Source organism: Pangasianodon hypophthalmus, chromosome 2 (genome assembly GCF_027358585.1).
Source record: "Pangasianodon hypophthalmus isolate fPanHyp1 chromosome 2, fPanHyp1.pri, whole genome shotgun sequence".
In the NCBI taxonomy this organism is placed as follows: Eukaryota; Metazoa; Chordata; class Actinopteri; order Siluriformes; family Pangasiidae; genus Pangasianodon; species Pangasianodon hypophthalmus.
The window spans coordinates 27634234-27647760 of NC_069711.1; the positions used below are offsets into that span (position 1 = coordinate 27634234).

At 39.4% G+C, this 13527-nt stretch overlaps 1 protein-coding gene across 1 annotated transcript in view; it reads right to left on the bottom strand.

The window, feature by feature from the left end:
* Nucleotides 1-12707, bottom strand: part of asic4b (acid-sensing (proton-gated) ion channel family member 4b) — a 38760-nt gene extending 26053 nt beyond the window's left edge. Inside the window, exon 1 of the mRNA XM_026933490.3 lies at nucleotides 11710-12707. Within this exon, the coding sequence (XP_026789291.3) occupies nucleotides 11710-12288 (579 nt within the window). The 5' untranslated portion in view covers nucleotides 12289-12707. The remainder of the gene's footprint in view (nucleotides 1-11709) is intronic.
* Nucleotides 12708-13527: the final 820 nt, after the last annotated feature.

Consider the following 13527-nt stretch of genomic DNA (forward strand, 5'->3'; position numbering starts at 1 on the left):
TGGTCAAGTACACATCACTCAGTAGAAGATTTTTGCTGTTGAATTTAATTATATAAACACGGTGTATAAAATGCCACGGAGTTTCCTGAAAGTGTGATTTTTGAGTTCACATATATTGAAATGCAGCCCATATGGAAATTTTCAAGTAGGATGAATTTGTTTTATTTCCAAGTTGCATTCATAATTGTTCGTAATCTATACTGCTAATGCTAACTAGATAACATTATTATGATCTTCACTGCTATTGAAGTTAGACAAGCTTGTGAAGCTTGATAACACTTGATAAAACTGACAGGATTTCTGATTTTATGAGAATTATGATTTGAGTTACATTCATATGTGTTTGATTTTTCACATCATTCTGTGTAAGTGCATTTAAAAAAAATCCCAGGAGATTTCATAAATACCCAAACCAGCCAATTTGCACCAACAGCCATGTGACAGTTAAAATCACTGAGATCAATTTTTTTCAATTCTGCTGTTTAATGTGACCATTAACTGAAGCTCTTGGCCTGTATCTGCATGATTTTATGTATTGCACTGCTGCCAGACAATGAATGTGCATGAATGTGCAGGTGTACGGCTGTTCCTAATAAAATTGCCAGTGTGTGTATATTGTAATATTTAAAGTTTGAAAGTAACATGCAGCATATTTAATGAAGCAGTATTAAAACAGTGCAGTGTTTTTAAATAGCATGGTCAGTATTATTATTGTTGTCACCCAATAGTCTCAAATTATTACATACAACACCTGAGAAAAAAATACATGAAAATGAGCAATACAAAGGTCATGCTAGCAGTCTGTGTTCTCCACCTTTCTTTGTACAATACTGCAATGGAGTAATATACAGTATGTTTGTAAATAGTGTTTTAATATCTACATAATCTTGACTATTGGTTTGCTACAAAATGCACGTTGATATTTGGGATCTATTCTATAAGACAGTGGCATACACAAGCTTGCCATACACATTAGATGTGTAACACAATGACACTATCTGTATTTGTTTATTGCTCCAAATATTCATTTCTGTATCTGCAAACCCAAAGTGGGTGTGGTCTAAACCTGTCAGGTTTTTTTCTTTTTTTTAAATAAATATAAACCCTACCACTATGCCACCCAAAACACCGCTGGAAAAAAAGACAGGTGACAGTTCCTCAACCTCAGCTACATCACACAAGTTCATAATTGATCTCAACTAGAGCTGTACATGGGAATGTTTTATAAATCAATCAATATTTCTAACTATTTTTGTTTGTACAGGCATGTGATATTTTCTAACAAATATAACTGGTTCCATTTCCCAAAATTTTAACAAGCTGTATTTGTATTCGGTTACATCCCTAATGCACATTCAGAAATATACTGAATACTCAGTCAGTAAAACACAATCATTACATCACTTTCTATATTAAGTTTTTGTATTGACAAAGCCATTAGCGCACAGATCATCATATTTGCCTCCGATTTCTAACACGCTTGAGTTGCCATTATTGATTGATGAGTATTTAGACAAGTGTTTGAACTAGCTTCACCAAACAATCAATCAGAAGTCAAACTGGAAAACGTTCTGTTACAGTGAACCAGAGAGTGTGTGCACATCCAGGGTATTTACCCAGCGTTGCTCCAGATAACACACAACTCATTAGCCACAGCATTCACCAAGGGCCGTTCAGTGAAGTGAGTGCTATTTTCATTTCCTCAGTCTTTAACTACATAATGAAGAGTCGTCTACACACAAGAATGCACACACACACACACACTTTGCAGTAACTAAAGGAGATTTGATTGAAAGTAGCTGGGTTGAAACTACATGAAAGTGCTGATCAAAAAAGTAGCTGGGTGATATGCTTTGAAGTAGGGCACCATTAGAGTGCTGTGAGATTTGCGTTATGATCCATGCTGAGCAAGGCCAAGGAGTTCCTCGGCTCCTGATCTCTCCTTCAGCCTTCATATGCCCTGCTATTTACATGTTGCTGAGTAAGGTGTAGTGCTGCATTTGTACCAGGACAACTTCAAAAGGCCCATAGATTTACCGCCAGTCTGGAAATATAATCTCTAAATCCCGTTACTGTGGCCAGCTTTGGCTTTGAAGCCGCAGGCAGTGCAATACAGCAGCCATCATTATTAAGCCTCTTTAAACCAATGTTCAAATCTGTTTGATACTACCACGGGAACATAAGAAATGCATAATCTGTGTGAATAATTCTTAAATGGACTTTTCCAAAAGCAAAGGCTTTGTCTATTGGCAAATTCTAAAAAACAACAACAACAAAAAACCCAAAGCTGTCCATTTACAGCAATGAACTGTCATTCCATCCAGGGCGTAGGCAATGATAGGCTCTGGACCCTGACCAGGATAAAGCTGTACCTAAAGACTAATGAATATTCGTGTAAAATTAGGAGTTTACCAAATTTACACTGGAAAAATCCTACTATAAATATCTATCTGTGCCTCATGAAATGAATTATAATTTTATCAACTTTATCATGAGGTGGAGTTTGAGAGCCTTGTTTACTCAATTTCCATGCACGTCAATTGCGGATGGACCTTGCGAGCTTACTTCTTCATTTTCCCACATATCAGATTTCATCTGAATCACACTTCTGCAAACTAGCCCACTGCTTGAAGAGCTGTGTGAATAGCTAGTGAGGGGAGGCTTGTGGGTGTTTGGCGAGGTATGTAGAACCACATCTCCCTTAGAGACTCTTCTCTTTCCATAATATGTGCCTTTCTCCACTTCTGCATTGCTGTACTCCTATTTATCTCAATTAGAGATATTCTTTTCAATGGAGAGATGATTATGCTTTAAGATCCATAACATATCTTGCACTAAAGTTTGAATATAATTTGTTGGACATCATCCGAGCTGCATTATGTGGTTTCTGATCCTGATTGTACTGCCTCCGGATTCATTCTCTCAGGCTGGTGATGATGTTGGCACAATATTCCTTTTTTGTCCCTCTCTTCAACAAGAATACACATGACTGCAATGCTGTGAAAAGTTTGTTGAATGGAAAATTCACTGATTGGCGTTGTGATTTAAATGGAGCTTGATTAAAGTGACAGTTTAGTCAATTTTTTTTACATGGCTAGTAATAACTGAAAGATACTAGTACTCATTAGCCAAATCATCTGCTATGCGGCAAGACTAGTTTGCATTATTGTTATATATATTTGCCATTTGGCTTCCTGTCAGAAGTGAAGGATTAATGAGTCAGGCTGCATTTTCTGGCAGGACTTGACAGACGTTTCACACTTAGCTGACAAATGAGAAATGTAACTGGACAGTGAAAGGGAATGTTTGTCCTGAAGCATTGAAAGCTGGAGGAGTTGTTCCATTTTCCATTGAAAATGAACATGTTTTGATTGTGTCAATCAATCTACACACATTTTGAATAATGATCTCATTTGTTAAGGAGTTCTAGACGTATAAGCATTGTAAAGGGAATTGTGTTTCATATAATAGCTCGGTTGTAAATGTAGTTGAACATCACTCTTTTTTAACTGTCCTAATGCTATGAGGAACATCTTGTGCAGTGCAGATTCCTTCAATCATCCTGCCATATTCCATATGCTTGCTATTGTATTGTTGGATTTCTGGAAACTAATCCATTAATAAAACACCAAGATAATGCACTGATTACAATGGAATAGACTTTATGTAATCATGAGCTGTAGAAGTTGCAGAGTACAGACTTCCACATACTGTCTTGTTCAACCACTCTGATTGGTTTGGCAGGTACCAGAATGATCATAGTGATTGGATTACTGTAGGTAAATGCCCAGAGTGAGGTTTTGCATTTCGCTGAGGTGCACTAATTTGGACTGGGGTTCTGACCCATTTCTGGCACACTAAGAGACTTTAGAACTAGTCTATAATTGAAACACACTTATTGGCACATGCTCCATGCTGCATACAATAACATTCCCACACTCTCTGTGTGAGTAAAGAAGAGGAGGATGCAGCTGCATTGCCATTCCCAAGTCTCCTAGTGTGCCAAAAATGGGTCAGAACCCCAGGCCAGATCAGCGCAACTCAGCAAAACACAAAACCTCCCTCATAAGCCTAATCCAATCACTACAATCATTCTAGCACCTAATGAATCAATCAGAGTGTTTTTCTGGGTCAAAAAAAACCAATAGATCATGTGACTCCATGGCATCCATTGCATTCTTGCTTGCATTTTGCTATTCCATGCTGTTTCCACATTCACTGACATGCTTGCTACGAGTTTCTGACAGAAGAGCTTCAGAAAAAAAGAAAGTCCTCAAATTGTGACAGTTTGATGTGATAGGCTGTTACAAAAAAAAAAGACATCCTCTTTCTTCCAGAGAGTTCTAAAAAGTCTCATGGTTTTAAAACCTGATCACAGCAGAAATAATCAGGTAGTGCATTGTGTATGCACAAAAGAAAAGAGATGTTTTTGTGACAAAAAAATTTCAGGGCAGATGAAAGTTTTACATAATGTAAATTTTTCACACTGGTTTGAGAACAGACAAAAGAAATGGGAGGCGCAAAATGTCTAACAGGAGGCATCAAGCAGGGACTTCAGTGATGCATTCCTAATTTGTATATAGATGAGAACACAGGATTTTTAAATGTGGCATTTACACATGTGGCATTTACAGATTTCGATCCAAAAGCAAACAAAACTCTGTTTAGCATTCAGAAAATGACAAACAGGTGCATAACAGACACGAATCACACAAGGTGAAAGAGAGAGAGAGAGAGAGAGAGAGAGAGAGAGAATTTGGAAAGCACAAACCTGGGATGATTAAAAAAAAAAGAGCTCATACAAAGTATAGCAATCTTTGGCGAGAGAGTGAGCCGGAAAGGTTGTGACTAAGAACAAGTGAGAGGCAGAAAGACAGCATTCCAACTGAGCACACTTTCCAGTGTACTGAATGCTGGAGCATTTTCACAGCTGATTCATCACCAACACCCTTTGCCATCCTCGGCGTAGGCTGTGTCTAACACCACCTGTGGTCGAGGTGTTCGTGTGGCTCATAAAGCATCAGATTCATCATTAGCCCTGTGAATTTCCACCTGATGTGCTTTGCTTTGTGTAAGATATCTGCATTCCACTTGTAAGAGTAAGAGTCACTGCGGTATACAGTACATCACACACACACACACACATGCACACACACACATGCACACACCAGTGGTAGACAAATCGTTAGCCCCAACAGCCAGGACAAGCCATGTAATGGTAATGTTTCTAAATAACACAGAAACTGCTGATCCAGAGATTTTCACACAGAACCATATACAGAATTCACACAGAATGGTGCAAACAACAGCAACAAAAAAACATACAGTGAGTGTCAGACTTGTTGAACGATGTTGACTTGTTGAACAATGGCAAGACTAGTTCAAGCTTACAGGAAGACTACAGTAACTCAAATAATCAGTCTTTACAACCGTGATGAGCAGAAAAGCATCTCAGAATGCACAATACATTGAATCTTGAGGCAGATTTGCTACAACAGCAGAAGAGCACTTCAGAGACCATTTCTGTCAGCCACGAACAGGAATCTGAAACCACAGTGAGCACTGGACCGCTGAATATTAGAAAAGGCGAGGTTTTTCCAATCTTCAACTGTCTAGTTGCTGCCACATTCAATTCAATTCTATTCTATTTTATTTGTATAGCTCTTTTAACAATGGACACTGACTTAAAGCTGCTTTACAGAAATATATAAATTCAGGATATAAATTTATGAATTTATCCCTAATGAGCAAGCTAGAGGCGACAGTGGCAAGGAAAAACTCCCTGAGACTACATGAGGAAGAAACCTTAAGGGGAACCAGACTAAAAGGTACTCAAAATCCTCATCCCCATCCTCATCACATGATTAGCTGACTGAATTATTGCACGAGTGAGCAGGTGTACAAATTTATAAAGCACCTTGATGCTGTGATTTGTACTCTTTTGTGAATCCTGCCACCTTCTGCACTACACACAAGCACCAAAGACTTCCTCTTGCTGTTCACAGGAACTATTTTTACTAGGTCTAATAATAAGCTTGATTCTAGATAATCTTTCCAGAATCAGGATTTGAAACAGATGTGGAAACTAAACAATTTGTGCCTAAACAGCTAGTTCTAATGAAAGTTCTAATATAGTTCTAATGAAAGCACAACAGACGGCCACCTCACATTTAAACACGTAGAGCAAAGATGTATTCATGTCTATGTTGAACAATACAGCTCATGTCTGAAATGTTAATCGAAAACATTTTTGATTACAAAAAAACTCACCCCTCTTGAATTATATGTTTAATTTTCATAGTCGGTGTGACTAATTTAATTAGTATACATAGACTATTTTCACAGTCTATGTATACTAATTTATAAGGCAAAAGATTGGTGAACATGTGGAATATAAAGTGTGGCCTGGTTTTATAAAGACTTAAAATCATGCATGAAATCTGATCTGAAGTTTTAAAATAAGAAGTGCAATGGCAAAAGCTGCACTGAAGACAAGACACAGTAAAATCTGCAGATCTGCATTTAAAACCCGAGCTGTGTATCAGCGTGTATCACCACTTTCCAAAAGACAGAGGATTCAGCCTGCAGCTGTTACTGTTGGATCCTATCTGCTCTCATTTTCAACCAGTCTTGGGAACTAAGCATTATTCAAATTACATTTTTTATATAAGAAACAATAGTGAAGTGATGTGGGAAACCAGTACCTATAATTTGGTGTATATTGTGCTATTTATGATGTTTAGATTTTGTCACTTCAGGGTATTTTAATGCAAGCTATGCAATGGTAATATTTCTAAATAACAGAAACTGTAGTTGGAAGTGGGGTTAAATGTAACTTTATTGGGGATTTGAACATAAACCACTTCATCTCGTGTGACTCATCTCCTCTGACTCAGAATGTCACTCAGAGTACATTTTATCAATAGCACCGTAGAGGATGTATTCCTGAAGTAACAAATAATCTAATTGAGAATTCAGAAGTATCAAGCACATGCTAATCTAGGTAAACATGTCAGTTAATCAGAATATAAGCATCCAATTAGACCTAAATGTCAGCAAAGAGCATCTATTTCTGAAAATAGAATAGAAAAAAAGTATTTCCTCTGGGGGCGTGAGTTAAATATTCAGCAATAAGGAAATCTGAATTATGATGTACTATTACGTGTATGCTATACTGCAGATTATGGGGTTAAAAAAATACAAGATTTTTAAAAGAACATAGCTAACTTTTCAAACACGTGAAAATCACACAAAATAGTCTTTAAACTTTTAATTAACTCCTACAGAATATTCTAGCTATTTCTCTAAAACATTTCTCTAAGCCTTGTATAGTTGCACAAGTTTTCCAGATAGTCCTCACTACAAAACCAAATGTCCAGGGGGTGGAGCTGGACCTGATCCAACTCCTCCTATAACCTTAGCCCTGAACACTAACAACATGGTACAACACACTTAATAACACAGTTATCCACCCTGAACACACTCCAAACCCTAGACTTTTGGCGGGACTCCACCCAGATAGGAGGTGCTGGGTCAGGTCTGACTCCACCAGTGAAGGGTACTTGACATTTTCCCTTCCCTCATTACACATGGCCCAACTCATTCAGAGATTAATTTTTACGTACTCAGTTGGATCAGGTGTGTCACAGTAGGGAAAATTGAAAACCGTCCAGGGCAGTACATCACCAGGACTGGAGGTAACAAACCCTGCTCATGGGTAGACAAATGATAACTCCACAAGTTACCCCACCAGTGTAATCTCCAGTGTGCTGCCAGTCCCGAATTTTCCCATCATTCTCATTATACCATCAGCGAGACCTCTTGATATGACGCATCGTTCAACCCTAATAGTTTCATTTCTGAGCTACTGATATCACATATAACTATTATTACTTTTTAGCTTTCACATCTAATATCACCAGCAGATATTACTGCCTAGGATAAAGGTGGCCATTTAGCTAGTTAAATGCATTAATACAGTCTAAGGGAAATTAATGAATATGAATTCCCTGGGAGTGAAGGATAAACTAAGGTTTTCTCTCCATGCAAGTAAAAAAATATTATTTTTGTCTGGATAGCATCTTTATTTTCAGCCACTGTGTTTAGCAGTGAGGTGACATATTGTGCATAGTGTGCTAGCAGAAGGAATAGGACAGATTTTGAGCTATATGCTTGGTTTTGTCAATGTTTCCACATACCTGTGTTCTATCTGTTATCTATGCATGGTCATTAATCCACCTAGTAAAAAAATTGTTCTACCATCATCTGATGTGTGTAGTCCAGCATGCAATAGGCACACACTATTGTTATAGTATTGTGGTGCGCTGCACCACTATGAAGTGCGTTACATTTAAATATGTATACGGCATTAAAACTTTGCAAACGCTGATAGGACGTAGGGTTTATTTTCTTCCTCTGGTTGTTAAACCTACTCAGCAACTATGAATAAAAAATTAATAGCCCAGGCAAGAATTCTGCTTGTCCTAGGTGCCCAGGCTTCAGATTTGTCCATCTAACTAAATAATGCACAATTGCATTTCTGTTGCAGTGCCATTGAATGTCATCCTTTTAGAAAATATGAAGCTGAAATCAGATGGCTTACTGAAAATTATGATGTTAGCTTTATGGTAAATATTTCATACAGCTCCATCCTCATTTCCTCATTTGTTTAGTGTATCATAGATGTGTAGACGTGATAGCCTGAGGATCTTTCTGAGAGAAACTGGTCACAAATCTGCTCTAGGGTGAACACAGCATGTGGCTCTCAGGTGAATACGTGCGCCATGTTAGATCTATAACGTGACGTGATGTGTGCTTGTCTGAGCATGTGATAGGTGATTAGTTAAATCTAGATGAGATGCGTACCAGGACAGAGCCATCCATTACAGCCACAGCTTGGGAGAGCTTTGATTAATGTTTTACATGACTTTCACTAATTTATGCAGCTCTGCTGTGGAAAATCAAACACGCAAAATCGTTACGACGCCAAAAGACAGAGGCTGGTGTGAGAGCTGATCCATGTTTCGAGCTTCTGGTGACCTTCAGGGGGTTAGCTTGTTGCTTTTGTTTGTCTCCCAGCTTGTTGTGTGGACTCGTTATTTGCAGAAGAGATTGCCACAAACACACAAGAACACAAAAACACACACACATACACCTTGTGCACATTGATACCCACACTGATAGATGTAGACACAAGCACACAAGCATGAAGTGTGTGAGGCACTTCAACAAAGCTCACCTGATTTTAAAGACCAATATCGATTGAAATATCATATCATGTGACTTCTCAGGTTACTGGATGAGATTTCCTATTTAGAAAAAAAACATACGGGAGCCCACTCAAAGGCAAATCGTTCTGGCCTTACCGACATTTACCCTTTATTAAATTATATTAAGTTGTGCAAATGAGCCAGTGTGCTATTTACTTACTCTAGAGTGGCCACCAAGCGTGTGGGGGAAGAGAGCAGTAATAGAGAGAGATTAGCTAGACTGCAACAAATCTCTCTGTTTATATCCACACATCAGAGCAACAGATGTAAGTGGTTTGAGATCCAGTCTTGGATCAGGCTTTGTTATAATATTCATTAAAACATGAAACAAAAAAAAAAACTAATGTGAGATGAGTGTGTCCCTAATCTCACTCTCACTCTGTTATATCCTTGAGCAAAGCATTTTAGCTCATGTTACTCCGAAAGTGCCACAATACAAGCTATTATCTCTGCTACTGTAATTAGATTGCTTAATCAAAACCACAAGGCTAACGGAAATATCCGGAAAAAATTGCCACAAAAATTCACATTTCTAAGAGCATCTTGGAAAGTAGAGGTGCCCTCTGACTATTTGAAGGTCTTCTCATTCCGATCATGTTCAGCCAAATCTAATCCTGACAGATGTCTTCTGGAGGATTTACGAATAACTAGACAATACAGAGACAATATGTCACACACATGGTTTCATGGAGTGCAGCTGAATTGAACATCACATCTAAACAAGCAATGAATAACGAAAACTCATATCGCCATAATCCTGAGAGAGGATGGAAGAATAACAGATGCTAGGCAGGACTACAACACACACATGCACTCAAAGGCATATACAGTATACTGTGTTGTTTTTCTGAAAGGAAAGAAGCAAACACATAAAGTCATAATAATTTTAAAATTCAAGCATTATGATTTGTTAAACATTGAGTTGTGCATTGCAATATTTATATATTAAACAACAATCGTTTATGTTCCACTTCATTAAGATGGCATTCGTGGGATTAAAACATTTTAATGGAATTGGACAGTGACGTCACTCCCCTTATTAACACTCATTTATTTAATAAGATCAATTTACCGAGAAGTGTATGAAGAACGGGCATCCCATCCAGGGTATATTTCCGCAGTTACTGAAGATGCGCGAATGAATGAATTTAACAAAGTGCAATATGAGAAAAGAAATAAAGATTTAAAACTTAAACTGGAGGCAAATTGATCTCAAACAAATCTTCAATAAAGCAAAGCCTCCAACCTTTAAAAAAAAAAAAAAAAAAAACAGTGACAACTGGGTGTATACTGAAACAAACACCCACTAATAAACCTCTCACTTTGCCCACAAGCCTTAGGGAATACTAATGGTTGAAAAAACATGTATCTTTTTTTAAGTGAAGGTTTTCTCAGGACAGCTTAACAAATTAAGACTTCATTTCCAGCGATAGTACCACACACTCCTGTTCCAAAGGCTGCGCAGAGAAGCAGTCTGAGGTACACTCCTCCTCTAAGCTGATTTGGTTAATGCAAGAATCATGTCTCCTGTCCATCTCCTGCATATTTTATCTGTTCTGTGGCCAAAATAACATTCTCCGTCAGGAGAGACAAACCGTAACGCAACAGAAGAGGAAGAGACGGAGACAGGCGGTGAAGAGTTCAGTAGAGGAGAGTAGACAGTAGCAGCACTGGGATTGTAATACAGCTTCTATATTTCTGTGAATCTATTTCTATATTTATGAACAAGTTTCATACCAAGAGCAAGATTACAATACCGAACAGAAAAAGAGGCTAGAACAGGCTTTAGGCACAAATGATGTCAAACTCAGGACATAATTACAGACAATAATAATACAAACACAAATACTCTTAACCCTTAAAAGCCTGTGATATCCCCAGCCGTATGAAAGATCATGTCTTACAAATACGTTAAATTGTATCTTGTTGCAGAGATCCATGGCTTAACTAAAAAAAAAATCACAATTCCAAATCAACTTGTAGCTTCACAGTTCAGCAGTAAAAGACATATCTTTTGTAATTTTGTTATATTATAAACCACAACAGCCCCATAGCTTTCAAACAAGATCTTTGACAATCAAGCATTTTGCAACAGCAACAGGTTTTTGTTGCTTTTTTTAAAAAAATATCTGTGAGTAAAATTTTGATGTAAAACACCATATCTTTGAAATGGGTGCATTTCTATTGACTACAAATCTGAAAAAAGCATAGACCTCATATGAAGCAAGAAATTATTCTATATGTTTGGATCACGTTCATTCGACAGAGGGCTTTATAACATTCAAATGACTTAATCAAGAAGGTTTGGATGTCAACATTGTCACTCAGCCAGAAGATCTCAGAATTCACTACCAAAAATCAACACCCAAAAAGAACATCACATTCAATGAGCAAATACCACAACCACTCGCCACAGCCAATCGGAGGGCGCCATACTCACCACGCTGAAGTCGTGCACGGAGCAGTTTTGTCCACTAAAGTTGCAGCTCTTCAGCATATCGTCGAGCTGGTGGCCCGTGCGCTGGAAGATGTCCAGCATGTCAGGAGGCGGGTACTGCAGCTCGCCTGGTCGGTGTCCGCCGCGGCTTTTCGGCGGCAGCCCGGTCAGATTGGCCAGGTGGTAGATGTCGGCATCAGTGAGTGCAGAGAAGCGGAAGCGGTTGACGTTGCACAGCGTGACGGCAGGGAAGGTGAGCTCACGCCGGCTTTCCTCGCTCAGTGCAGCCACATGTGGGTGCTCCAGGTAGGTACCTGTGCTCCGGGAGGCTTGGTACAGGAAGAGCACCAGTGATGCCAGCAGGGCCAGTGCCCACACTGTCCGCCTCATGCTTGCCCGGCCTGATCCTGATGACCCCAACACCTGGGCCAGGCCATGCAGGGATGAGGAGCTGGCAAAAGCAGCCAGGTCAGCCATGCCTGCTCCTTTGTCCATCGGGCTGCCACCACCTCCTTTGGATGGGGCCGCTTTGGCCTCATCTCCCTCAGCGAACTTGATTTTGCACACAAACTCGATGGGCATGTGGGCCGCCAGGGCTGCTACACTTTCAGTGTTCCTTAGTCTCGCTTGTCAGTCTTACACTTCAAGTGTTCCACTTGCTACAGTTCACTTCCTACTACTTTTTAGTGCTTGCACAGTTTTTCTTGTCTATTTTTTCTAACTCTCTGCCCCCACTTCCTTACACAAATCCTTTCTTTTAACACTTTCTCCTTTTCTGTGCTTTCTTTTCCTCCATCCTTTGTGTTTGCTCTGGTCTTCTGTTTCCTTTCAGAACTCTAACTGAAGCTGTGGTTCCTCAAACTCCAATAAAGCAGAAGTGCAAAAGTCCTCCAGTGGTGAAGAAAAGCGGCGCAGTGAGGGAGAGGAGAAAGGAAAGAGGAGAGGCTCAGTGCTGTAAGCTCCAGAGTGCGAGTGAGTCGCTGCTTTGCTTGTCAACTCAGCTCCACATCTCTCTCTCTCTCTCTCTCTCTCTCTTCGACTCTCTGCCTCTGACGTAGCCACTGCCCAAAGTCCTCTCACACACATTTTCACTGAGAGAGAGAGAGTGAAAAAGAGAGAAAGAAACACACACAGAGTTGAGAAAGATAGACAGCGTGGTGACTACGCACGCCACGCACTCTAAGCTTAGCAGACCAGTGCAAAGTGAAGAACTCCTCGCAAGGACCTGATACAGGGGAGAGGAGGGAGGAGAGAAAGGTTCAGAGAAGAAAGCAAGAAAGTAGAGAAAAGGAAAGACATTTAATATCACATGATGAGAGAAGGCTGTGATTATTTCTTCCTCAGTGGCGAAGACCTCATCCACATCCACTGAGGTTTGTATTTCCCAAGCAGTGACAGGTTATTACATCCACTTAAAGAGATTTCTCAATCATTTTTCACACATACACCTCCCCCTCCCTCTCTCCAGCTCTATCAATGTGGCCGTGCTCTCTGAGTGTTGGTAAGAAGGTGCATGCGTGTTTGTCACGTGTGCGCATAAATTCCTAAATATGTGTATGCATGCACTTGAACCTGCTCATATATATGTGCGTGTACCCTAAAGGCAATTTGATATGCTGCATTTGTGCATATAACTGCAGCGTATGTGTATAGTGTACTTGAATGTGTGTGTGCATGTGTGTTTGCCTGCCTGCCTGTGTCTATTAACACAAAGACAATTCTATAACTACTGTGAGTTATGCTGTATGTATGTGTGTGTACCTGTTTGTGTGTGTGTGTGTGTGTGTGTGTGTGTGTGTGAGGGAGAGAGAGAGAGGCTCA